This window comes from Atractosteus spatula, unplaced genomic scaffold, assembly GCF_055471065.1.
Source record: "Atractosteus spatula isolate fAtrSpa1 unplaced genomic scaffold, fAtrSpa1.hap1 Scaffold_85, whole genome shotgun sequence".
Taxonomy (NCBI): domain Eukaryota; kingdom Metazoa; phylum Chordata; class Actinopteri; order Semionotiformes; family Lepisosteidae; genus Atractosteus; species Atractosteus spatula.
The window spans coordinates 143,827-168,990 of NW_028296918.1; the positions used below are offsets into that span (position 1 = coordinate 143,827).

The following is a 25,164-nucleotide window of genomic DNA, read 5'->3' on the forward strand; positions in this document are numbered from 1 at the left end:
TTAGGATGCTGGGTACATATGCTGAAGCCTTTTACGTCGAGTTCACATACTGCTTTCCCAACGAAGTATTGGCGGTGCCCGTTTCTCCTCTTCGCGGAATAGGGGACCTTCGGAGATGCGAGAGTTGATAAATTCATCCATTGCCTTAAAGGCATGGAGGGGCTCTCGTTCTGGCAGCCGACATCAAAGAACTCCTGCCTGTGGCGCCGTTTTAAAACCTGTACGATCCGATACGTCACGGCTCAGGCTGCTCCCGTTTCCTGAAGAGAGCCCTGCTTTTCCCGGGAAGAACGCAGACACTGGACTCGGTCACTCCCAGGGTATTTTTACTAGTGATTTCAGTTGCTATGCTACAGTCTGGGAGAAGCAATACCGAACTGACACTTTCTACCCAACTGCTTGCTTGAGCAGCTGACCACCCTCAGTGTGCAGAAGCAGGAATCCTAGACAGTACTGCATTCCCACCCAACTTCACCAGTCCCCAAAACTCCCCTTAGGAAAGAAGCAGCTCCGTACAAGAGACACTTTGCAAACCAGTTTATTCCTCATTCACATCAAGTCAGTTCATGGGTTTGTGTTGCTTCCTCCTGTGCAGGACTGTCCCCAGCAGAGCAGCACAGACCAGCCCCACAGCAGTCACCACACCAGCCAGGATCACAGCCTCCACAGGCAGGCCTGGAAAGAAAGCACAGAGGAGCCTCAGCAAGTGGGCACTGCCACAGAGAGGGGCCAGCTGACATGACAGCACCTCCTGCCAGTACCTGCGGCTTTGTCCTCCTCTGCTCTTAGCTGGGAGCTCTGGCCTTCTGCCTCCACTGGCCTCTCAGCAACCTGCTCTTGCAGCACAAGCACGGGACCAACAGTGGCATCAGCTCCCCACTCAGGAGCTGCAACAAGAGCAGGACAAGCCTGGCTGTAGACCACTTCTTGACCCCCACTACCCTGAGGAGATCCATGCCATGAGTGGCAGAGGAAGGGTGCCTTACCCCCTGTAGAAGCCAGGTCCCTCCTGCTCCTGCCACCCCAATACCTGGATCGTACAGTAGGCACACAGCTGGAGTCACAGCAGCTGCAGACCTGGTCACTCCCATCCACTGATCTCCACCTACAGCAGGGACACAGGGTCAGAGCAGCTCCCTCAACTGAGCACCAGCTGGACACAGCAGCTCCCTGCCTCCTCACTGACCTGCTGCCCTCAGTGTAGCAGTCCTTGTTCAGGGGGTCCACACTCTGGGAAGCAGGAGTCACCTTCAGGTGGCAGGTGATGTAGATCTGCCAAGAGCACGAGTGGATCAAGCTACACCCAGGCCTCCATCTTGGGCTTGTAATGGACATGCTGTTCTCACAACCGGCACAAACCCATGAAAGCAGAAGGGATCAGGATCAAGTACTCACTGAGCTCCTGGCATCCTGATAGAACCTGAAGGCATCCAGCTTCATCTGCAGCTTGGTGTCCTGGGTTCTTGGCATGAACCGCGAGCTGGAGCCTGTGGATTTGGCATCAGTCAGGCACCTGAAAGGAGAGAAGGCAGTGTAGAACTGGAGAGACGGCAGGCAGTGTTCACTAGCTCAAGCCACCCGAGGTCACACCCACCCATAGTTCGCAATGAAGGAGTAGCTGGGAGTGGAGGTCTGGTCAGGGACCAAGGTGGCCACACAGCTGTCCACAAAGAGCCGCAGGGGTTGGTGGTTGGCCTGGGTGACGGAGGCTTCGATGTTCAGGACGTCCCCCAGGTAGAACACATTGGAGGACCTCCGGGAGCTCCAGTCATCTGGATGAGAAGGGAACCCCAATCTCAAGCACACATCCCATTGACCCAACTACACCGTGACTCGTCTCAGGGGGAGACCTACCACTCATGAGGCTCAGGGAGAAGTCCAGCAGATCCTCAGCAGACTTGGTGGAGGTGTAGGGGACCCAGGTGGGCTTCAGGGCATTGCTGCTCACATTGTAGAGCCTAGCAGACAGGAGGCAGGTGTCAGCAGGGAGTCAAGCTCCAGGCAGTCAGCCCTGCTGCTCCTCCAGGACTCACCTCATGTAGTGACACTCGATACCCACAACAGCGCCATTCGTTCTCACTATGGGGGTGTTGGCCACCGGCTTCGGGGTGTAGTGGAGAGAGAAGCTGTACACCAGTTGCTCATCCACGGTCTAGACAGATCACAGATCCAGTCACCCAACAGCCGAGAACCAAAAGCAGCCCAACCGCAGAACCACTTACCTTCAGCACACTGCGACACGCCTGCAGCTCAGCCTCGAAGATCAGGAGCTGCGCCGCGGTGTCCTGCCGGGTGACCGCACAGTCTCCCAGGCTGAGATCCGAGGCGTCGATCAGCTGCCCGGTGCCGAACAGGTCCGTCTTGACCTGCACCACGATCGTACTCTCCCCGCACTGCGCCGACACAGCCCGGATAACCTGCTGCTTCTGCTGCCGCGGCAGCAGAGGCGAGTCCAGAAAGGCGACCCCCTTGCGCCTGATGCCGGATTGGACGTTAGCGCGGGCGCGCCATTGCGCAGCGTCACACAGAACTGCGAGGAACAGCAAGGTCAACAGCCGAAAGGAAAGACCACTAGAAAACCCCATCTCGAAATGAAAACACCTCGCAAAACCACGATACCTGCTGTTCGCGAGCTCCTTCCTTTTAAAGCCACCGAGACTTTCACGCGTGATGACGTTCAGGTCCGCAGAGTGAAGATTTTCACGAGGACCCGAACTCTGTCCGCTCACACGCAGGAGGACAGGATATTGAATCAACCCCGTGGAAAAGCCGTTATAGTTCAAGTGAAGGAGGATCATGGAGACTAATTTCTCCTGAAAAGACGGGTCATTGTTTACAGTGAATACTTACGGTTAAACACCGGGGTAAAGTTAGCTTGAAGTTCGAAGACGATTTTGGCACGCCTGTAGCGTTTTCACGACACCTCTTAGGTCACCGAGCTATTGGCTTGTGAACAGCACTCCCCTATCCCAGTGCATAGTGCCACATTAAATAGAAGCACGAGAAAAAGAGAGTCAGAACGCAAAGCTGTGTCGGTCTTCTGTGTCAAAAATCGGTTTGAAAATCATGGGAGCTGTTTTTAATAAGCTGCTGAGTAAAGAATATTGGAATCTTTCTGCTGTCGGTATTGTGAATATAGTTGACCCTTACCTGAGTGAAAACAGGACATAAAGAAAGGGTTTCAGAAATCAAACCAAACTTTATTCCCGTGCTTACAGTCTGGGTAATTGGAGACTGCGCTGCTCTGCTTCCTATGGTGATATACGGGTTTTTCGCACGAAGCCGTATTGAGCAGTTTCAAAAAACTTTTTTTATCAAAAAAGATAATTAGCTCACTGATAGTTTGATGTAGAGGCTGTGGAAATTTCCACAAGTCGTGGTCTTTAAAATGCATTTGGTTTGAAGGCGTTCTTCCATTGCGAACATATGGACAAAAGAATATTCGTGCGTGGTCAGAAAAAGTGATAAAAACGACAATATGAAGGCTGTTAAAACAGTCACAATGTACTTTATACACAAAGCAAGTGTTTTCGTAACCCTAGGAGGTTTCGTGAAAGCGATACAGGCGTGCCAAAACCGTTTTCGAACTTCAAGCTAACTTTACCCCGGTCAGTTACCCTAGGACGCTGGCTGTATTTTGTGGTACGTACATCTAATATTTCCTGTTAGAGCTTTTGCCTGCTGACCACCAGATGTTGAGAATGATCTGATCAGAGGTGAACTAGTGAGAAAAGATAAGACCTGGTCCGAAAACGTCTCACTTTACATACAGTACATCATAAGATCTCATTATTGACTTCTTACTTAAATGTCTTATTAGGATATGCCTGCTGTTATTCCTTACAAATTGTATTTCTAAAACCTTCTAAATCAGCGAACTCTACTTCCTCGTTTATTTTCGTCGGAGTGTTTCTCCTTTTTGGCGGTTGATATGTAGGAAAGGTTTGCACAAATGATTTCAATGAATTTGCCGAAAATGAGATATTTCGTGGATTGAATGTGTCCCTCTAGTGAAAAGACAAACTCGTAGTGATACAGTATTTCCTTCTCCAGATCTGTGTGCAGTGACGACACGTGTTTTGTCCCCCAGCTGTGTCCCAGTGGAAATGTTGGTTGTGGGGACTACTGGAGTAAATGGCTTTACTTTAAGTCTTGACGATAGCACACACACATTGTCATTTGAAGTCGATTTAGAGAGCTGGACTGATCTGAAGAGTGTCTATTGGGTTGGACTCCTGACTAGTGTACATTCCGGGGGAGTTTGCATGTTCAGTTATGCTAGGAACTGGCTCATCTCCACCACTTTTATTGGACTCAGTCTGTAGAGAAGTGGGTGAAAGTTACAACCATTTTGTTCATGCACAGCACTAGTCCCCAAGTTAAATCATGGTTTAATTTTTGCTTTGACAGGTAGCTGAAGGAAAAACTAATTGTAATCAAACTAGAAATGTTTGGCTGGCTGGGTCCTGGTGTGTTGTTCTAAAGAAGTAGAACAGGAGGGCATTGGCTGAACTCACTCAGAAGGGAGTGGGAGCTAGTTTGTCAACTTGTGCACGGGGCTGAGAATGAAAGAGGAATTGTTTATGAGCCCTATAGCCCTGATGAGCCCCCCCACTTTGGTCTTCCAAAGTGCAGTCAATTAGAACCCAGGCCCGTTGAAGGAATATCATTAAGACCACAGCCTCCAAGAAAAAGCATTGGCCAAGAACTAGTGCAAGTACTTGTCTATGAAAGATGGAAAAACACTGCCATTGAAGAGGCTTACAGGGACATCTTCACATAGACACTGAACTACAGCACTTCATGCTGACGGAAGAGGGAAGCATCCAAAACAGTACACAAGGGAGTTCAGAACAAGGCCTTTATTCATACTCCAGATTCAGCTTGGTATTCTGGATGCGAGGTCTAGATCTCCACACAGCCACCAAAACCAGAGAAGAGACCACAAGCACAGTGGAGGCAGCTACTACCGGCAGCCCATAGCTCAGGAACCGGGGTGCTGTGGAGAGAAGAGCTTTAGTGAGGGGTCAGACACAGGGAACAGGATCAGACACTCAGCCTCCACCCCCCTCCCTCACCTTCAGGATGGGAATCCAGCTGATCCAGAGCTGGAAGCTCAGATCCAACCAGGATCACTTCCCCACTGGACACCAGCACAGTTTCTCTGGAGGAGTCCTCTGCCACGCGAGCAACAGCTCTTCCTGCAAGAGGACAGGACAACAGCATCAGGAAAGGATACACACAGCTGACTGGCACACAACCGCCCCGTCCCGACAGAACTCACTCCTCCTGCCACAGGTGGGCACACAGCGCTCAGTAGCAGTCGGCTGGCACACTGCTGCACTACAGTGGATGAACACCTGGAGAGAGCAGAGCAAGGGTCACTGCACAGCCCAGGACCAGCCACCACCTCCTTCCCCACAAGCTGCTCCCTACCTTCTCCATCAGAGGCACCTGAGAGGCAGGATCCACAAAAGTGAACATCTGAACCATGAAGCGCTGGTAGTGCGTTGGGTACGGCAGCCCTGAGGAGCCACCCACAGGGATCAAGGTGGTCTGGTAGTTGTCACCTCCGTAGGGACACCTGCAAGGACAGCAACAGGGAGGGTGAGCTCTTCCGCAAGGGGACACTACAGAGACGAGCCAGTCGGAGCCACAGGGGTCAGGTTACCCAGCAACCAGAAGGCTCCAGCTGGGCTGGCTGAGAGGACTGGGAGTGGAAGTGGCCCAGCAGTCCCCCAGGGTCAGGACAATGTTGGGGTCAGTCCTGTTCAAGATGTGGACCTCCACATACAGAGGATCCCGCAGCACCTTGGTCCCCTAATCACAGCAAAGGTTGAGGACATCATGTTCTCATACACCACAGCACCACCTTCAATCTGGAGGAAGGACACATGAACAAGGTCAGGAATCACCACAGGAACAACATCCTCAGCTGAAGGATCAAGCCCCTCACCTTCATGCTGGTGCCACAGGCACTGACTGGGAACTGGAACATGGCAAAGTGGTGCCAACAGGACCACAGGGGGCACTCCTGCCCCCCTGCAGGCTGACTGAATCCAGGCTCAGCTGAGGGCTGGTGGCATTCCTGGACACGACCACCACAAACTGGCCATCCCTGGTGCACTGGACAGTCACTGGAGGAAAGCAAGATGAAGTAGGTGAAGCCCGTTAAGCTCATCATAGAAGACTCTAGAGATTCCAAAACCCACCTTCATTCCCATAGTAACAGCGATTTCGGCTGGACGGATCAAAGCAGCAGTTTTCAGCCTCACAATCGCTTTTACCGATAGCCGGATCACCACACGTTATCTTGTCGTTGTCATTAACCAGGCACTTCTGAACCTGAGCTACAGAAATATCAAGCGATCCGATAAACAGCGCGATCCAAACCCACACAATCACTCCACATCCAGCCTTCTCCATTGTGAACTGCAGAGAGGAATAGCTCGTTGCTCGTGCTCTGCTCTCTAAATCCTCCCGCGCCCTGCCAGGGCGGCGGGTGTGACTGGGCGGTTCCTCATTTAGCAACGCGGTGTGGACAGCGTCGCCCGAGGACTGTCAATCAACGTTCTTTCTAATTAACAACAATTATCTTCTGTGTTGAAGAGACGCTCTTTTTCCGCAGCCCTTGTGCCAGCTAGGCTAGTTTACTGGGGCGGAGAAATGATTTCAAGATATGAACGCAAAGCCTTTCTGTTAAGGTCACATATACGTGTATTCACATTTTTAAATGTTTTTTTTTTAAACAAAACGACTACAGGTAAAATGTGGCCGTGCACCAACGTGCATATAATGACGTCAGAGACAACCTACTATTTAATATTAAACATTTATGGGGGGAAAAAACAGATCAAACACAAAATACGAATGTAATCGGTTCAGCGGCAACATAATTTCGCCGCTGTCGGCTTTTCTGCACGACTTTCCGCTTTGGCGACCGAGAACAATCTCTCCTTGAGGGCTGTCAATGGCTCTTGACACATACCCTGTTCTGTCTACAGGATTCAAAAGCCCGAGCCCAGAGGATTCTGGGTTCTTGTGATATAGTGTCAGCGGAGGTCAATAGCGTGACGTCTGAGGTGGCGAGGACTTCGCGCTATCAGTGCTCTAACGGGGAACTCTTGAGTACCTAGTTTTTATCATTAGTATTATAATCAACACTATGATGAATATTGATATACTGCCCAATGTAATTCATTTGTTACTACCATTTTTTTTATCTACACGCTGTTTATCGCTCGCTGGACATTATTATCGCTCCAACAGCTTTACTGTATTTAAAATGATTTAATTCAACCGAATTTGAAGTATTTTTAATTGACCTGCTGTATTATTATCTATGTAGCCAATCTTCCTGGAGAAGGGTGTCCACTTAGGTTGCCCACCTAAAAGCATACAATGATAAATCAAAATATTACATTTAATATATAAAAACGTGCATAGGGAAAGAGATCTCTCCCTCCCATCTTGGAAAACCAGAACTGCATCCGATCCCTCCTGAAACTGGGAAGAAGGTCACAGCCATGACCTGGAGATACAGCTCCTCATCTCCTGTCCAGAGGTAGCTTGTGGAGCTGAGCACCCCCACCATCGGCTCCCTAGCCTGGAGTGGAGTTGTGTACGTGTGTGTGTTAAACATACCTTTCCAGGAAGTTACTTTATACAATGTCCCAGGCACTCGAATATGCTGGAACTCCACAGGAGCCCGCACGTGAACATCTGACTCTAACCCTCACTGTGTCTTTGGAAAAGGCAGTTCTCTGGGAACGGGAGCAGGACAGAATACAGTATTGCCGCGCGTTTCTCCCTTGGGGAGGCGATGGGACAGCTGACTGCGTAGTGCACATCTAGAGCTCCAGTCCTGGTTCTGTAGAGCCAGTGCTCGTTTTTATTCCAACCCAGCTCTTAAAAAGCAATCACCAGGCAGCGCACTGTTGACCTGGGATTCATTGAACAGGTTCTTTCAGCTCTTCAGGTGCTGCTGCTATGACTTGCTCGAATCTGGTGGGCGTTACAATACAACAAATAGGGTCTGCAAAAAAAAAATTAAGGTTTCAATGATGCTCTGTGATGCAGACAGTCATTGGAGAACACATCATACGCTGTTGACAGATTGCCAAGTTTTTTATGTAGCTATTTTCTGTAACATAATGCACATGTATGGAGCACTACGCCAAGCACGTACTGTATATGCATAAGCTAATGAAACACAACAGGTGAGGGCTTAAGGCTTTTTCCAAACTGCCACACAATCTCTTGTGCTGGGATGACTGCTTCTGTGTTTTTGGAGCCAGATCTCTGGGAGAGAACAACGATGATGATGACGTTTCTCCTGATAATAGGCAGGACCGCACCTTGGAAGAGTTTGCTTTGGGTTGGAAGGAGAAAAAGACAGTCTCCCACAGACTCCTAAATGAAGTAACAGCGGGTGTTAAATATAGCCTCTCCGTGCAGCTGTGCGACAGCCCTCCCCCGTCTCAATACGTTACGCTTGGAGTTAACAATACCGCTCTTTTGTCCTCTATTGGCGCCCCCTCGTGGCCAGTCCCGTAGCCCTGTAGTAACGTCCAGGACATCATCGATCTAAACAGAACCAGGCAGGCTTTTCAAAAGTTGCAACTTGCAAAATACACGGAGCTTCAAATCAGACATCTTTGCGGCAGATTCGCCTGAAACATCTTTGAATATCAGACTGTACAATTTCTAGTAAATTTCAAAGGAATCGTCCAGCTGAAACGCAGCCTTCGTAAGCCTGGAAGCGAACCTCGTCTGTGCCGCGGAATTGGTTAAACGATTCACCCGGCACATCTGCCTCAATCGCCACATCCCCAAATCTTTCTGTTGCGTTTCACGTTTTGCAGCCCTTTCCGTGTCCAATCCGAGTGCAACACCTCCAGCCCGCGCTAAAGCGTTTCTTTCCACAGTGTCGTCTTCCACCCGGGCAAACGGCACGAGCAGTAAGGAGAACACTTACTACAGCAGCGCTCGCGGAGCCCGAGAGGGATCACGCTCCCCCCAAATGGCTGGAACACCCCAGTCTGCGGCCCGACGTGTTCAGCTTTTTCAGCACACGAATTGTCCAGCTCTGACGCGCCTCAGCCCCCTGCTGTCTTCCTCCTCTCTGAGGAGGCTACCTCAAAATATTGTTGATCTTTTGCACGTCCAAAAGCTGGCTGCTAACTGGCTGTAACTAATTCCGTTTTTTCCCCTAACTAGATTAAACGGAGTAGATTTATTTTCTCTCTCTGCGCCGGAAATTCGAGTTTGCTAGACCGACGCCAGCAAATCTGTTATTCTCCCTTTGACGCCTTCGACCTATTTCACTTTCCGCTTCAGTTTTTCCATATCTTACCGAGAGCCGGAGCCTTGGGTGTTTATTTTTGCTGAATAATGTTACGGGCATAACTGCTAGGAAGGCTGCAAAACCAAATAACCCACCAAGCCAACAAGTGGTACAATATTAAAGCCACACAATGAAGTAACAAGACCTAATTCCGTATCCCATACAATATATAGGCACCACCTTCAGCTGCTGCCCCAGAAACATAGGCAGTACCTGCTGTGGTCTCGGGTTCGAATCCCAGATGGGTATAGCTACTGTATCCTTTTGGATGTTACCCAGGCCGCTTCAGCTAACCCAGAAGAATAGTGGTGGTTTTCCTTGGAAGTGAGAACGGCTCCACCCCACTTTCCTTACCATCCAGGATTTGGATCAGTCAGGGGGGGGGACACTGCCCCCAACTGGCCACCTTGAAACATGCAAACCTGCCCTGAGAGTCCAGCAAGGCCCCTCCCCCTCCACCACCACTAGCCAATCAGGGGATGGGAGTGGTGCTCAGGGCGTCCTGGGCTCGGCTTCAGAAACGCTGCCCGAGTGACGTGAGGAGGTCCCCCCCCCCCCCGTCAGTGGAAGAGGTGCTCTTCATTTTGTGATGATCAGCACTCTTTCACTCCGGTCTTTAATTCACCCACTCTGTGGTCCTCCCCCACCCCTCAGGAAGCAGAAGAGCTGAATGGATCTTCTGTGTCTCTCACAGAGACATATTGTTCCATGAGTCTGTGCCTCTATGTGTGTAAGTGTGTGCGTGTCTTTTCCCGTGCGTGTCTCTGTGTGTCTGTGAGATAACGTATTTCTATCTGTGCGTGTTTGTGCGTCTCTGTGTCTGTGTTGTGTCTCTGTGTACATGTCTATGTGTGAGTCTCTGTGTGAGTCTCTGTGTGACTGCAGAAAGCAGTTCCTCTGGGGGTGAGCTGCCTGCCCCACAGCCACTCCGTGTTTAATCGAGCTGGAGAGCTGCTGGACATGCAGTAACTCTTGAACTCCACCACTACGGCACCCAGCTGTTAGAGCTTCAGATCGGAGGAGCTGTATGGACCTTTTCACCTCAGGTCCATGTGTTTCCTACTTGTGCAATCCCCCTCCCATCCCTATGTCCTCTCAGAAATTACAGCTTTTATTACATTTCTTTTTTAGTGCCCCAGGAGTCCAGAACAGCCGGAAATTCTTTCCCCTTCTCCTCCAGCTGCTGGAAGTGATCCTGCTTCCTGCTCATGCCTTAAGGGAACACGGCTGAGGCAGCTGCACGAGAGGGGGTGCAATGGGGTTAGTTTGCGCAAAGAGTTCGGTACTGTCTCTGTATTTCTCACAGATACACGCAAACCGGAGCTCAGGCCGGTGGATATAAAGAGAGGAAACAATTAACATTTTGGCTTTGTCCCTCCTGACCGAGGACAGGACAGCGCAGGTCGGAGATCAGTGCCGTCACATCTTCACTCACCCCTGAGGGACGAGCCAGGTGGAACTGCTGCAGCAGAGATGTTGGGGTGCAGGGAGGGGCGCTAGAAAAGACGGGCAGCTCCGTGTCCTGGCAAGGAGCTTTCATGTGCAGGGAAGCTGACAAACAGGAATAGAATTGGCTTTCCACCCGAACGTCTGTTAAATACCATTAATTGAACCCTGGATCTCATCCAGCTCCCATCCAGGAACCAGGGTGTCGGCTTCAGCAACATGGCTGGGCAGCCTGTTCCACGCTCCCGCCACCCTTTGTGTAAACAGGTGCCTCCTGCTCCTGTTTTAAAAGCACTTCTACGCAGCTCCACATGCAGCCTCTGGTGGTGGTGTGTTGGCTGACCCGTCTATCTTGTGATTGGAACAGTACGCTCACGGTAGACAGGGGAGCCCTGACTCTCTATTGCCCACCCTGCCCCAGCTGCTGTGCTGGCAGGCATATACCCGTGTCTGGACAGGGAAGCCAGTGACAGCAGGAGACCTACTGAGGCTGTCTGGGCTGTAGGGGTCAGAGGTCGGGGGCGGCACAGCACTAGGAGCAGTGAGTGGCGGACCAGACAGCAATCCCACAGGGCAGTGCACTTATTCTCAATCGACCGCGGCAGCGCAATATTCTGGAGATCAGGAAAAATGACAGTCAGGACACAGGAAAGAAGAGAAAAATCAACTTTTATAACAAAGCTTAAGAGCTACAGTTGCAGGGGAGCTGCTGCTGGTCAGGAGCAGGACAGGCCTGGGCGCCGGAGTCTCGGCACAGTGGAGGCAGGAGAGGCGAGAGTCAGGGCTCCTCCGTGGGGATTCCCTGCGGGGCGTCGGCGCCGCGGCTCGGGCCGGAGAGGGGAGCGGAGGGGGCGGTCAGCACGATCACCGGCTGCGCAACAGGAAAAGGAGGCGGAAGGAGGAGTTTAAGCAGAGCTTTACGGAGCCAAAGGTCAGATTCAAAGGCCAGCAGGAGGCTCCAGAGTGGAGAGGCTGGGACTCGCTCTTTACCATAGAGGAGGCCGGCCCACAGCACCGAATGGCCTTGCAGCAGTAGGAGCTGATGGTGACGCCCAGGGTGAAGTTCACCGCCAGCATCAGGCTTTGCTCGTTGTGGAAGAGCATATTCAGGTCCTGTTGGCCAGAGCAAAGCCCACACACCGAGGTCAATCAGCGAGTTCTCTCCCCTACTGACATACTGGGCCAATGCTACTGTCTAACCACACCTGATTCTTGGTAGAGTCACGCTAAGTGGTCCAGAGTTGGACCAGGAGACCACAAACGAGCAAAGATACTTACTGCCGAATGCATGTCATTAGAAAGCAGGCAGCTGGGACACTGAGGATTGTGAACGTCACTGGTCCTCCTTCTAGATCCCTACAAACATCAGGACTGCACCATCGCTGACCTCCTCCTCCACACCCAGCACATGGATCCTACACTGCAATGACCATTGCAGCCATTGGCACACACTGTTCAACTACATTGCATGGCTCCTGTTGCATTTCCTGACAGCCTGACAGGGCTTGAACGATTCCTGTTCCTCGCCTTTGTCACAGATGTCGGAAGGGACAAACCGTGGAGAGGCAGAAGAGCAGAGAAAGACCCTATGCGAGGCGGCGGAACGGGGAGTTAGCCCAGGCTCAGCAGAGCAGGAGTTCAGGAACTGCCATATAGAAACCTACGCCCTCAGGCCATGAACGGGGCGGCGACCTGGTGCTCGGCGGGTCTCAGGACATCCGAACGTCAATGCTGAGCGAAGGGGAATGAGTGACCCGGAAATATATAACCACAGAGAGATAGACACCGGAAGGAGAGACAAGCACAGGAAACAAGGGACAGGACAGAGTAGCAGCGCCTGTTGCATTTACTGACAGCCTGACAGGGCTGTAAAGATTCCTGTTCCTCGCCTTGATCTTTGTGTTATGCGACAGAAGAAATCACTGGGTTCTCTTCCTGTTCATCCCAGAAGAAGTAAAAAAAGAACCTGACCTGGGAAAGATGCGACTTACAAAAGACTGTCTACAGATACGGCGCTCGGGTTGCGTGTAGTTTTCAAATCTCCAGCAAACGGGGAAGTCAATGATAAAAACCCTGAATATGAATTGGTAGGTGAAGAAGATGAAGAAGCCCAGGCCTGTACAGATGCTGCTGAAGATCTCCATCGCCAGGCAGGCTTTCATCTGCAGAGGGAGAGAAAGGAGGCTCATCAGGAATCTGCAGCTCACAGCAGGAAGGCACAAGCTGATCGTGACTCCTCAGCATCTGATGGCTCCCTCTAGTGGAGTGGAGTTGTGTCACATTCCCTCCCCCAGAGACCCGACAGGCGCAGGGGGGTCTGAGCTCCAAGATGTGACTGTGGGCAATGGCCAAGTGGCTCACAGGTCAAAGCCCCCATAGCTAACAGTGTAACCATAACTTCAAAGAGCAGAAGAAAGGGGACAGATGAAAGCAGCCATTCTGCTCATTTAATCCATTGGCTAGTTAGTAGTTAATTAAGCCGTGGATCTCATCCAGCCAGTCAAGAAACCTTTGCTCTGAGCTGCAACAGTACATCACTTGTGAGGAGACCTGAGCCCCAGACCCATCTGTCTACAGATAATGCCCCTCTCTCTCTCTCTCTTCAAAGCCCCTTACAAAAGGCTCATGCACTTTCCCCAACTTTCCCTCCCCTTCTCCCGAAATAGACCGAGCAGGCTGACCACAGCCAACCTGGGAGACCTACAGTGGGCAGGTGAAGGCTGACCGCTGCCATCGCCAGACCCCCAGCAATCGCGCTCTGGAACAATACGAGGGAACAGCACTGTTAAAGCTGGAGGGTGGGGGGACAACAGCACACCTGTACTAGAGACACAAGCTTCACATTCCTCCGAAAGGAAAGGGGGGTGTGGAGGGCATCAGACTGTGAGGCAAATTAGTACCTTTGACTTCACTTCAAATGCACTACATTTACAATCTGGCCTGTTAACCAGAAAGGTTATAGACACAAAGAGGCCATTAGCCCTTTCTTGCTTGCATGGCTGACAGGCTCTTATTCATCAGATTTAACCCCGAGTCTCTACATGCCTGGTTCACCCAATCATTCCAGACCCTGCCCCTGGTGCAAGAGGCCCCACCTGTTTTCATTCCGGAGGATTCCAGTGCCCCAGCTGGACACTGGGACAAAGACGGGCGCCCAAGCAGAGCACGTCTGAGGCCATGCACACTTACGATGAGGGTCACGACGATGCACAAGATTTCTCCAGGCCTGTTGATGTCCTCCTTCACCAGGACGATGCTCATGCTCAACGTGAACAAGCTCACCATGATCTGGGTCACCTGGAACAAAAGGACAAAAAGGACACTGAAAGCCAGGAGCACTCAGGGAACCAGCAAGCCAAGGAAACAGCGCAGCACTGCAGTGCCAATGTGCCACCAGACTGCTGACACCCTAAAACTCCTCACCCCCAGGGCCTTGGGCTGACTGTCCAGGAACTTCTTCTTCTGCTCCGGGTCCTTCTGGAAGGACAGAGACAGAAGGGGCCCTTCGCTCTCTGGGCGTGCGGCCGACTCCATGTCTCGCTCTCTTCCTGGGAGACAGATTCACACAGAGGATCCTTCTGAGCCCCTGATGCAGGGAGGGAGAGCAGAAGGACTGCACACTTATAAAGACACAGGAAGCAATCAGACTCGCGGTGCACCGCCGGCAGATCCATTCCAGGTCTTACCCCCTACACTCAACTCCGGGTGCACACAAGTTCAAGGGTTTCCTTATCAAGTGTGGGCAGGGGTGCAAGGAGTTCACCTCTTAAATATTGTCGACTTTCTGGTTTATTGCCGAGATCCGTCGAATATCCGGTGTTTGTAAAACCTGGAATGGACACAACGGCTTCTTAACTGGACTCCAATATCAGCAAAGATTTCTAGGAAAATTCAATTGGATCTTCGTGCATTTTCTTCAGAAAATTAATCTTTGTTATTTGAGGATTATCTCCGGATTACATGCAAAAAACGCAACTAATAGAAGAAAGTGTTTTTTCCGTCAAAATACAGCACAGCCTCTAAGTAATTCAGCCATCAAATACTGTTCTTCTACCTAATTCCAGAACCCTGTAGCCTGCCGACGCAAACACTTTAGTACGTCGAACTGTGGACTGGCTGTTGAAACTTTCCCGTTATTGTTACAAATAAATATCGTAGCAAATGGCTGAAATACACTGTATGACGTATATTCGAGGTTTGCGAAAAGACACGATTTATTGACCGAGAAGAAAAAAACAAGTTTAGCAGGCAGCAGAAAAGAGTAATCTCTGTGGGGTTTTTCTTGCTTGGCGACCGAGGACAGAGAGAAAAATCGGATTCATTTTTCTGTACGCGACTGGCCCTTCTCAGGAAAGAATACACTCTGGGAGTGTTTTACCTGAAGTGCGGTGAGTGAAAGTTTTTCAGCAGCGACTCCCTACCCCTCTGGAAACGCGGCCACGGCTTTGTTTTCGTCTTTCCACGGCCAGCGACCCCTCCTCTATCGCAGCAGAGGTTCCCTCTGGAAATCATTGAACCGCGGTCTTCTGCCAAAAAAACCTCTCCAACATCCTGGAGCTGCGCGATGGCGGGGGTGGGAGGAGAGGCGAGTTGCTCCCGGCGGCAGGAGGCGCTTCTTCAGACTGAACGGCTGTGGAAGATCTCGGAGAGCTGAGAGCCGCCACGAGTTTGCATTGTGTGTGGAAGGACGGCGCACAAGTTGAATTACTTACTGTGAGAAGACGGGTTGCATTAACATGATAACATTGCATGATTCGAACATCGCATTAATATTCATTAATATTAATATTAACATTCCGTACGTTTTAGCCATCGATGTACGCGTATGCGTATGTCATTTAAAAAAAGCTCAAATTTGACTTCGCACAGCAACAACATTTTCCGAGATAATTTCAAGGAATAACTACGCAGTGCCACCGCGCTCTGTTTACTCAGTTTTGTGTGGACCAAGTGCTTTACTGTTTCAAAACACAGTGACGTTTTACTCTACCGCGTTCATTTTTGTGAATGCAGCAAAACGTTGTGATCTCTCTGTACCGTCCGTGAAAACAATGTTTTCGTCATGTTTTCGGCCCCCAGAGAAGGAGACGCTTTTGAAATTTAGCAATACCCTGAACAGGGCAGAGACTGTATTTCCTAACGCACACGGCCCCCCAGTTCGGTCACACATAAAAAAAAGATGGCTGAAAAAGCTCTTTATTGTACAGAAAACTGTGAACTGTACAGTACATACACACAAATTGACTGCGCAGCGCGACACGCGGTGTCCGAAATTACAAACCATTATATTTTTCAGACGGGGCGATAGTCGAAATGTCTGGATAGATTCCAGCGTTTGCTCAGCGTTAAACCAGACGCAGCAGAATCCCGCCTCCTAGAGCGAAACGAACATAAATCTGTTCTTTCCACAGAAAAAAGAACGCGTGAGAGACGACTCTCCTCCTATCGGATATTGTTGATAAAACTATTGGAAGTTTTTTTTTTATTTCCACCAGATCTTCAGTAGAAAAAAAAAGATTCAATCGCTGTTTTGGAATAGGTAACTGTCAAAATTTCAAAATTTTGAAAATGCCGACTTTTAAAAACCTAACGATCTGTGTTCGTCTCGGTGGTGTTGTTCTGTCTTGTCTGTTCATACTAACGGACTGGAGTTTTAATTTACAGTAAAAAAATAAATAAATGTTACTCCCTCAGGTCTTACCGTTGTCAGGGCGTTTAGCTAAACGCGAGCACATTTCGTTGACTGCAGAAGACTTTTATTGGCAAGTTTCCTTGCGTTTATAAAATGACTTGCCCTCCTCCGGCAACTACTGAAGCTCTACATTTCTACACCATCTCCATGTTTTAGGAATTTATGAAGGGCAGCAGGAATTGTTTCACAGCCTCGCGGTAGTAATTTTCATACTGCATGTGGGTTGTACTCGTTAAAAATAAGTCCTTGGATATTTGAAACGCATTTGGAAAAATGCAGTGCCGTAACTTTTTTTTTTGTGCACAGAGGCAATAATGCTTCACAGTCGTGCAATTTTGCTGTAGTTCACTAGGTGTGCTACAACTGAACTGCAGAACGTTTTTACAGATAATTTACTGTAATTGGAATTGCGTGTCCATTACACGGGAATCTGTTGCATATAAAAGTTTCACACATTTGCTGTGCAATAAGTATTTCAGACGCCTAATATTTCAACGCGTGTTTTGCCGGTTGTGCATGTCTACCACCACATAGCTGTTACAAATTACCCTTTAAAAAAAGTTATTGAAGAGCCTTAATCAGCCTTAAAAAATACATATTGCATTTAAGATTAATGCATCTCCGCTGTCCAGACAGCCTCAAAAACTCGTGTCTTAAATCTGCTTCTTTCTTTTTTGTGTGTTTTTAGACAACACAGTCTTCCAATCAGTGCGTTTCTCCCGGCCGCTGTCGCAAGACGGTCCGATAAAACACAAGTGATGGAGTCTCCTGCCAGCACCGAGCCGTCTCCTGGGAAAACTCCCCTGGTCTCCTTATCCTTCGAGAAAGACCCAGACCGCAAGAGGAAGTTCCTGGAGGCTGATCCCAAAATCTTGGGGGTGAGGCTTTCTGTGCGAGTAATCTCTGGGACAGAGGTTCCCAGCGCTTGTAGTAACCTACAGCACAGGGCAGTCAGACCGGCTTCCTGGAGAAGGCTGTCTGAGCCGCCCTCGCTAAATTCAATTAACTTGAATGATAATAAACCCCTCGTATCCATACCTTAAAAATACAACTATTTACTGCGACGGCATATTAAAATAAAATTCCTGAAGCAAACGTTGGAGAAAATTTCCCAGCGTGCCTTTTTAAACCTGATGCTTGAGTCGAGTTACAGTGAGTGGGGAGATCAGTCGCGGGATGAAATTCTGGGGATCCCTCAGCTGCCGGGGAGCCCAGTGGACCAGCCCTGGCTGAAGCTGAGCTTTGGCCTTTGTTGGGGGCATCAACCGTTTTGTGCGGTTTTAAATACTGCATCGGTAAGGAGGCCAGTGCCACGCCCAGTACACCTAGAGGGCGCTCTACTTCTGTCCCGTTCCTAATTCCCCTGTGATTATTCATGTCTTTCTGGTGTGTCTTGTTGTGGAGCTGTGTGTCCTGTGTCTGCTCTGCTCCTCACTCAGCATTGAGGTTCGGATGTCCTGAGACCCGCCTAGCACCAGGCCGCTCCTGTCCATGGCCTGAGGGCGTAGGTTTCTATACGGCTTTTCCTGAACAGCTGAGCCCGGGCTCACCCCCGGCCCTCCGCTACGCATAGGGTCTTTTTCTGCTCTCCTGCCATTCCACAGCTCGTCCCTTCCGACATCCGTGACAGTCAGTTCTGTCCCCTGACGAGACTGAATCTCAGCCACCACCTGCTTTTCAGAACAAAACAGCGCCCCTCCCCAGAGAACCCCCCCACCCCCACGAATCAAGGCCTGGGATACTCACCGTCCACTCTTCTTATTCCGATCCCCTGTCCCGTTGTCATTTCGATCCAGCTCCCTTTGGATACAGGAAATTCTGCAGCCGCATTTCCCTGTGTACATCTTTTTTTTGTGTGGAAAATGTCTATTTCCTGCGGGCTCCATGGTCTTCATGCCCTGATTTCTCATTTCTCCAGTGCCTGTTCTGTAGCCCGCACCTCATCATAGGAAGCATGACAGAAAATCAAGGGGGCTGAGTATCTTGTTCTAGAAAACTCTTTGAATTTACTTTCTCTGTCAGGACCCGAGAGAAGGAGGCATATTAGCGTTGCGCAGATGTGCAGCAGTGATATTATTCCTGACACCACTCCCTCTCACACCCCTGCTGAGAATTCCTTTATAGTGTAGAGACTCTTCATAGCCAAGCAATACCTGGAGAAATTTACTCTTGACCAATTCAACGGTACATGAAGTACAATACAAAGCCCACGGAACAGCCCATGTAAATGTTGACCAGAGATACTGTATGTGCCTCAAGATACAATGGTACCTTAAATGCTATGTAAACCACTCCAGTTCTTAAGTCTTTTAAAGATTCCTCATGGCCTCTGCTTTCCCAGGCATGCTGGGCTGAAATGGATCCTCTGTGTGTTGCAGGTTGCTCAGATCATGCTCAGTTTATTCAACATCGGAATGTCTGCCATCGGGTGTTTGACTGTCCAGCAAAATTGCAAGGTGGAACTGGCATCCATTTTCGTTAGCCTTTGCGTAAGTATTTACAGGAGGAGTTAAAGAACGCCAGAGAGATATGAAGTATGGGAAGGGGAACATTTACTAAGCACTAGCCTTCTTATAACTCTAGAAAGCAGATCCATTTATGTACTGTAGACCTGAAGAAGGCTGCACAGCTAAAATGTTGTTTAATTTCTTTACCTTTCAGCATAGAAGTACAGTATAATAATAATTGCTTGCACTTATATAGCGCTTTTCTGGACACTCCACTCAAAGCGCTTTACAAGTAATGGGGATCCCCTCCACCAGCACCAGTGTGCAGCCCCACCTGGATGATGCGACGGCAGCCATAGTGCACCAGTACTCTCCCCACACACCAGCTCTCAGTGGGGAGGAGAGCAGAGTGATGAAGCCAGTTCAGAGAGGGGGATTATTAGGAGGCCATGATTGGTAAGGGCCAATGGGAAATTTGGCCCCTACTCTTTTCGAGAAACGCCCTGGGATTTTTAATGACCACAGAGAGTCAGAACCTTGGTTTTACGTCTCATCCGAAGGACGGCGCCTGTTTACAGTATAGTGTCCCCATCACTATACTGGGGCATTAGGACCCACATGGACCGCAGGGTGAGCGCCCCCTGCTGGCCCCACTAACACCTCTTCCAGCAGCAACCTTAGTTTTTCCCAGGAGGTCTCCCATCCAGGTACTGACCAGGCTCACACCTGCTTAGCTTCAGTGGGTTGCCAGTTGTGAGTTGCAGTATATACAGTATATAGATATCTGATCTCTGAAATAATCATTGTAAATATTATGCAATTGGTGTGCATACCAATTATATCATTGATAATGATAATGCTTATGTGAGCTGCCACAGATAGCTGTTTTGTCCTTATTAGGGGTCACCAGCATGGCATAGCCAACTATACATGATGTTGGCCATTTATTGAAATATTTTTTTTTCTAAAGGTGAGACAATTATTATTATTGTCATTACCATCGACTTTATTTATGTGAGATGGAATTAGAAACCTGTTGAGACACTTCTGCTTTGCAGCAGTCAGAGACAGTATATCATGCTTATAGAGGCTTCTCTAAATTATTCTTGACAGTTCTGATTCTGCAGTCTTCTTCCTAATGTAGTTTTTGAACCAGATGACACCTGGTTGTTCTTGTGAAAGGTTTTTTTTTATATAGAATGTAGAATGTGTTGGATAGACATAATGTATACATATTTTATAGTGCATCCACAAATCAAACTGACAGTAAGCTGCCAGCAGACAGAAGGTTTTGCCGGTGGACTAATTCTGTTCTCCCATGGTTGGTTCAGACAATTGCAGCTGGGAGCATAGCGATTTCTGCCCAAGACCTTCATCTGCCAAAGGTAAGAGAATTAAAAGACTCCCACATTAGAATGAGCTAGACTGCATGTGTGGAATAAGTTAGTCATTGTCTAGCTGAAAATACTGCCCATTCAACTAAATTTTATCCCACTACTATACCTGAGTAATTGACCCCACCAGGGCTGTCTCAAGGGTCCTAATGCTCAAAATAAAGCTTAATTGCTTCCATGTGAAAATGTGATTTCCTAAACCCATTACCAATTAACTCTTAATTGCCTAATTAATCCCCACTGTAGCTAGAAACATGTACTTCAGCGGCCTTGTAGCGACCTCTAGTGGCCAAATAGCCATAATTACAGCCCTTTCTTTATCCGGCCTGTCACAACCTGCTGCACGCCAGACTTATGTTCTTTTTTCTCTTTTTTTTTGTGAATTGTAAAGGGGACAATGTGATGACATCATGTGAGGCATCCAGTTACAACCCTTCAGTTTTCTCAGTTTACAGTACAGGTTACAGTTATGTCTGATGTTGATGCTGTTGGTTTTCTAGGCCATAGCGTGACTTGTTCACTGCCGTGCGGCTTAGACTCCGTTTTCTCATTGTGCACCCCCTGCACATTTCCAACCACCTGTGAGAATGCACGCTGCTTATGTGTAAGATAGAAAGCCTGCAGTCCTGCTCTCGTGTGGATCTTGGAATGTAGCGATCCAGACTGGGGAAAGGTCACACTATAAACTCCTTGCGGATGCCTGCTAGGTCTTGCCTCAGTTGAAGCCAACTTATTCTCTTTAGCCTCATGGAGCATTGATTCAGGTTTGCCTTATCTGGATTTTTACAGATAACATTGAGAGCGCGCGCACACGCACGCACACACACACACCTCATAGTCTCCAAATATCTTTCACTTGACTATTTAACTCCGATTTCCTTCCTGCAGTTCACTACTTCAAACTTTGTTAAACAAAAAATTGTAGTGCCTGTATTTTCACTGCTGCAAAGTTCTCCACACTCCTGGTCCTGGCCTGTGCAGGACTCGACAGGGAACACAAACTTCTCCATGGCTACAGACTTGGAAACCATTTCAGTTCAGCCCATTTAAGCCAATAACTGATTCCATGAATCATTAGGAGTGCAGGTTGACCGAGAACCTGGAGATCCTGTGGCTCTGCAGAGCTGGAGCAAGGATCACTGTTTTGAGTCTGTCTTGTCGTGTCTGGCTGCAACTTTGTCACAATTACATTGTCTCGTAAACAACAACGACGACAAAACAATCCCACTATAATTTAACCTCTTTGAACCTGAATTCCCCTTGCGTTTTTTGCACGCATGTACTGTACTGTTAGGGACAGCCTTTAAGAAAATGCCAGAAAATAACACCAACACCTATTGCTGTAATCTGGGACATTTTCAACATTCACTTTTAAGAATCATCCCACACAATGGCACCAAAGCAATAGTTCCTTCTTGGCAAGTACAAACGTCTAAAGTGTTAGAGCAAGGTATATTAGAATATTAAGAAACGACAAGAGGAATCCCTAATAATATTAGGAGTGACCTACGTCCTACTATTGCCCAGGGCAGGTCCACACGTAAAGGTCTGTCCCATGTTATCCCGACTTGTTTAGAAAAAAAGAGCTATCCCATTTTTCCGAAAGAGCTCGATCTGTGCCTCGAAAATGGGGCCCGAGCATTCCAAACGTGCGGTGAAGAGGAAACGAGCGAGCTGGTCGATACCCATCGCAGTCTGTCTGTCCTCCCTGCAGCTCAAAGCCTGCCTGGCTCTGCAGATCATCGGCGGCGCTCTCCTCGTCGTCGTGTGGCCCCTGCACCTGGGCACCATAAGCGTCGTCTATTCGTACAACTTGTGCTGGACCGAGAGCAACATGACAGCAGCCAGAACCGCCTTGTGCGACAGCTTCCAGGTGAGCTCACTCTCCTCTCCCCCACGGTATGAGCTACAGGAGCATAAAGGCACGGACTTCCAGATTCAGAGACGGTTTCTTCCCACACGCTGTCAGATTACTGAACTCGACCCCTCCCACTGGCTCACACTGAGGTTTTTGTATGTTATTTAATTTGGTGTTGTTTCTGCAGCTGTTCTGTGTTTGTGTTTGGTGATTCCTTTAATGTCTTTGTATTGGAGCACATGTGCAAACAGGCATTGAGCATCTGACAATAAACTGAACTGATCGGAAGAAGACTGTACGGGGATTAAGGAGGAAAGCCCTCTTCCCTGAGCTCCTGCGGAGGACTGGACGACTGCAGTTTCAGAGCCGGGACAGGGAAAAGGGCATGGCCAAAAGCGAGTGGTAGGGCTTGGAGGGACTCCTTCACAGTGCAAATCCAGCACCGGCATCCACTTGCTCGGATTGAAGAAGGACAATCACCCTTTTCAGAACTTTTGTATTATAGTACAGATTGCATGACTTGTTGGAGTGTGTGCTCATTGTAAGATGTCTTTTGTGGAATCGAGTTGATTTGTCCCTGTCGGAAGATGGTCAGCCCCACAGAAAAGATTCTTGCATCGCATTTCTGGAGCCTCCTTCCTCCTTCCCAGGCAAAGAAAATGAGGACAGTAGATTAAGATTTTAGGATGTTCTCCGGGAGCACATGCATTAGAATTATTGGACTGTCTGCAAGACCTGGAAAAGTTAAAATTGCCAAGGATTTCTGTAGTTGTATGAATGTCCAGTGTGGAACTGAGTTTTAAGGCCTCAGCCCTTGCACTGATTGCCAACTGGGGGAGACTGGGGCATGCAGACAAGCTCCTTTGACACTGCGTGCTCCCCTGCACCTGACAGGAGAGGGGGTGCTGCCTGGAGGAGTGGGGTGTTTCTCACTGACACACTGTGAGCCCCCCCAGCGCCTGACAGGAGAGGGGGTCCCAACTGGAGGAGTGTGGGGCGTCTCTTACTGACAGACTGTGAGCTCCTTCAATGGAGAGAGAAATGGCAAACATGTAGGGCCTGGATGGCGTGTTCCTCTCATGAAAGTGGTCTTTTGTTCCTCCATGGTGATCCCATTTACACAGGCTGCTGGTCACGCACATCTGACAGATCACGGAGGTGGTTATTGGTCGACCAGTACGCTGGGCGTCAACAACCAAAACTGCCTTTCTGTTCCTTTCCATTTCAAATCATGCCTCCAGCGTCAATCCGTAATGATCACTTGAGGAACCAACCCGAGTCGGTAATGCACCGGAAGGACCATCAGTCGTACCCTGGACTGAGCTGAAAGAGCCAGAGCTGGCCTCTCCTTGCTGCAGCTCTCCCGGCCTCTCACGCCTTTCCCCTCTCTCTCCGACAGGCGGTGTACGGGCGCATCAGTGCCGAGGGGGAGCTCGTGCAAGTGGCGCTCATAGCCGTGTGCATGACTCTGGCCGTCTACAGCGGCAAGGCCATCCAGTGCTGTGGCCAGGGATCCCGCATGGTAAAGGATGCTGGGAGTGTTGGGAGATGGCGGGTTGAAGGGGGGAAGGGGGGGTTCGTTACTCAACTCATTTTTCCTTGACACGTTGAGCCTCATTCACAGTGCGACGTCCTGTGCGTTATTACGGGGGGGGGGGGGGTGCAATATAGCCAGTGCCGAAAATGAGATCAAGATCAGAGCAGTCCTTTGAGATGTGTTGCGAGGGGTTGGCGATATTCCACGGGGAAACTCGCTCGCTTTCGGTTTTTACGGGGGTGGTTTACCGAGCGTGTCTGCAAACCGGAATTCTGTCTCATTAAATCCAGTCTCAGAGTCTTAGCCTAAGTCTGAGTCTTCAATTAGTCTTAGTTATGACCTTAACCCAAAGTACAAACCTAAAATCCTCAAATCGAGCAGGAGCCAGGTAATGGGTGGAGAGTCGCACAGAGTGCGTCACACTGAAACTGACAGTTTGACCGCTGCGCCGTGTTCCTCTCTTTAAACCCTTCTCTTGTCTGTTGCCTCTTTCCTGTTGTGCAGCCAGTGATCACGGTAAACAACCCACCACCGCCCAGCCAGAGCAGCGAGGAGGTTTGGCAAGAGGCTGGCCAGTGACTCCCCCTCCTACAGCTCCACATGCCGCACAGCAGCTCCGAGGCCCCATTCCCACTGACCTGCTCTTCCCCTCACAGCGTCTTCCTTTAATCAGCTCTCCTGTCAACGAACCTCTGTGAAATAAGTGTCTCTCTAACAACATTGATGCGCTAACAGGTTTATTACTCTAAGAGCTTCAGAGCTCTGTATTACTCAGTAGCTGGCTTAGTCTGAGGTATACTATAAATATGTTATAAATATCCCACACGACTAGGCTTCAACCAACAGGACTGGGCTTGAAGCATAAAGATTTTCCTGTGGCTACTTATGTTATGATCCTATATTGTGTTATATCCGTCTGTGTCCCCCCTGATGCACTGTACTGACTCCAGTGCTCTGCCAACGCCAAAGGCAGCATGCTCTTAAAATTGTGTCAGCAGCAATCCCTGGTGTGGCAAAAAGACGAGCTGTGCTAACACTGAGACCTCTGGTCAAAAGTCTGCCAAGGATCCAGACACTGAAGGGTTGAGAACAGCAGAACACAGCATGTCAAATGTGCCCAAGTGCAGGACAGGCTGTCATAGTCCATTTTAATGCTCTATTTGCCTAAAATGAATTAGTACTTCTGACATTCTGAGGCACCCCTGTCTGTTGGTGGACAACCAATCCTAAATAAATTCCCTAAACAAAATCCTTTTAGCTCCTACTTGTGACTCGTGAAACAGCCCCCTCTTTTGATCTTTTGATCTGAAGGAATTTTGTCCTTGAATCCTTTCAAGCTCCTTTTATCTAGACTGAAAGGATTAAGGTCTTCTGCCCTCTTCATACATGACAACTCCCTGAGACACAAAGCATCACTTTTTTTTTCCTTCTCTGAACTCTCTTT

General features: G+C 49.2%; 3 protein-coding genes across 11 annotated transcripts; 1 reads left to right on the top strand and 2 right to left on the bottom strand.

Annotated features, from left to right (window-relative positions):
- Nucleotides 1–559: 559 nt before the first annotated feature.
- On the bottom strand, nt 560–2,585 carry LOC148805146 (zona pellucida sperm-binding protein 3-like). The gene is made up of 9 exons (XM_088909764.1): nt 2,223–2,585; nt 2,034–2,152; nt 1,855–1,958; nt 1,595–1,772; nt 1,396–1,513; nt 1,187–1,272; nt 987–1,105; nt 762–887; nt 560–675 (listed from the first exon to the last, which is right to left on the bottom strand). Exons 1-9 carry the CDS (start codon nt 2,583–2,585, stop codon nt 560–562), a joined length of 1,329 nt encoding a protein of 442 aa, XP_088765890.1.
- Nucleotides 2,586–11,443: 8,858 nt separating this feature from the next.
- LOC148805147 (uncharacterized) lies at nt 11,444–15,416 on the bottom strand. 5 transcript variants are annotated; one of them, XM_088909794.1, is made up of 8 exons: nt 15,171–15,295; nt 14,556–14,621; nt 14,216–14,340; nt 13,982–14,089; nt 13,497–13,550; nt 12,784–12,954; nt 11,783–11,905; nt 11,444–11,663 (listed from the first exon to the last, which is right to left on the bottom strand). In XM_088909794.1, exons 3-8 carry the CDS (start codon nt 14,324–14,326, stop codon nt 11,571–11,573), a joined length of 660 nt encoding a protein of 219 aa, XP_088765920.1. In that variant the 5' UTR covers nt 14,327–14,340; nt 14,556–14,621; nt 15,171–15,295; the 3' UTR covers nt 11,444–11,570. The 5 variants fall into 5 exon arrangements, with proteins under 5 accessions (XP_088765920.1, XP_088765918.1, XP_088765919.1 ...); XM_088909792.1 differs by lacking the exon at nt 14,556–14,621 and having other exon boundaries at nt 15,171–15,257; XM_088909793.1 differs by lacking the exon at nt 14,556–14,621 and having other exon boundaries at nt 14,216–14,378; nt 15,171–15,253.
- Nucleotides 15,101–24,969, top strand: LOC148805148 (uncharacterized). 5 transcript variants are annotated; one of them, XM_088909799.1, is made up of 8 exons: nt 15,433–15,505; nt 16,288–16,331; nt 17,173–17,362; nt 18,863–18,973; nt 20,263–20,316; nt 22,040–22,198; nt 23,583–23,705; nt 24,225–24,969. In XM_088909799.1, exons 3-8 carry the CDS (start codon nt 17,243–17,245, stop codon nt 24,297–24,299), a joined length of 642 nt encoding a protein of 213 aa, XP_088765925.1. In that variant the 5' UTR covers nt 15,433–15,505; nt 16,288–16,331; nt 17,173–17,242; the 3' UTR covers nt 24,300–24,969. The 5 variants fall into 5 exon arrangements, with proteins under 5 accessions (XP_088765927.1, XP_088765923.1, XP_088765925.1 ...); XM_088909801.1 differs by lacking the exons at nt 15,433–15,505; nt 16,288–16,331 and adding an exon at nt 15,101–15,180; XM_088909797.1 differs by lacking the exon at nt 16,288–16,331 and having other exon boundaries at nt 15,216–15,505.
- Nucleotides 24,970–25,164: the final 195 nt, after the last annotated feature.

Bases quoted from the DNA above. Each gene is read 5' to 3' on its own strand.
- LOC148805146 (XM_088909764.1), bottom strand. From the start codon at position 2,585: ATGGGGTTTTCTAGTGGTCTTTCCTTTCGGCTGTTGACCTTGCTGTTC. The intron at 1,773-1,854 runs GTAGGTCTCCCC...CTTCTCATCCAG, and splicing joins CTCCCTGAGCCTCATGAGTG to ATGACTGGAGCTCCCGGAGG. The intron at 676-761 runs GTACTGGCAGGA...CTTTCTTTCCAG, and splicing joins AGAGGAGGACAAAGCCGCAG to GCCTGCCTGTGGAGGCTGTG.
- LOC148805147 (XM_088909794.1), bottom strand. From the start codon at position 14,326: ATGGAGTCGGCCGCACGCCCAGAGAGCGAAGGGCCCCTTCTGTCTCTG. The intron at 13,551-13,981 runs GTAAGTGTGCAT...GTATTGTTCCAG, and splicing joins GCATCGTCGTGACCCTCATC to AGCGCGATTGCTGGGGGTCT. The intron at 11,664-11,782 runs GTAAAGAGCGAG...CCTGTTGCGCAG, and splicing joins GTGGGCCGGCCTCCTCTATG to CCGGTGATCGTGCTGACCGC.
- LOC148805148 (XM_088909801.1), top strand. From the start codon at position 17,243: ATGGAGTCTCCTGCCAGCACCGAGCCGTCTCCTGGGAAAACTCCCCTG. The intron at 18,974-20,262 runs GTAAGTATTTAC...TGGTTGGTTCAG, and splicing joins CCATTTTCGTTAGCCTTTGC to ACAATTGCAGCTGGGAGCAT. The intron at 23,706-24,224 runs GTAAAGGATGCT...CCTGTTGTGCAG, and splicing joins GTGGCCAGGGATCCCGCATG to CCAGTGATCACGGTAAACAA.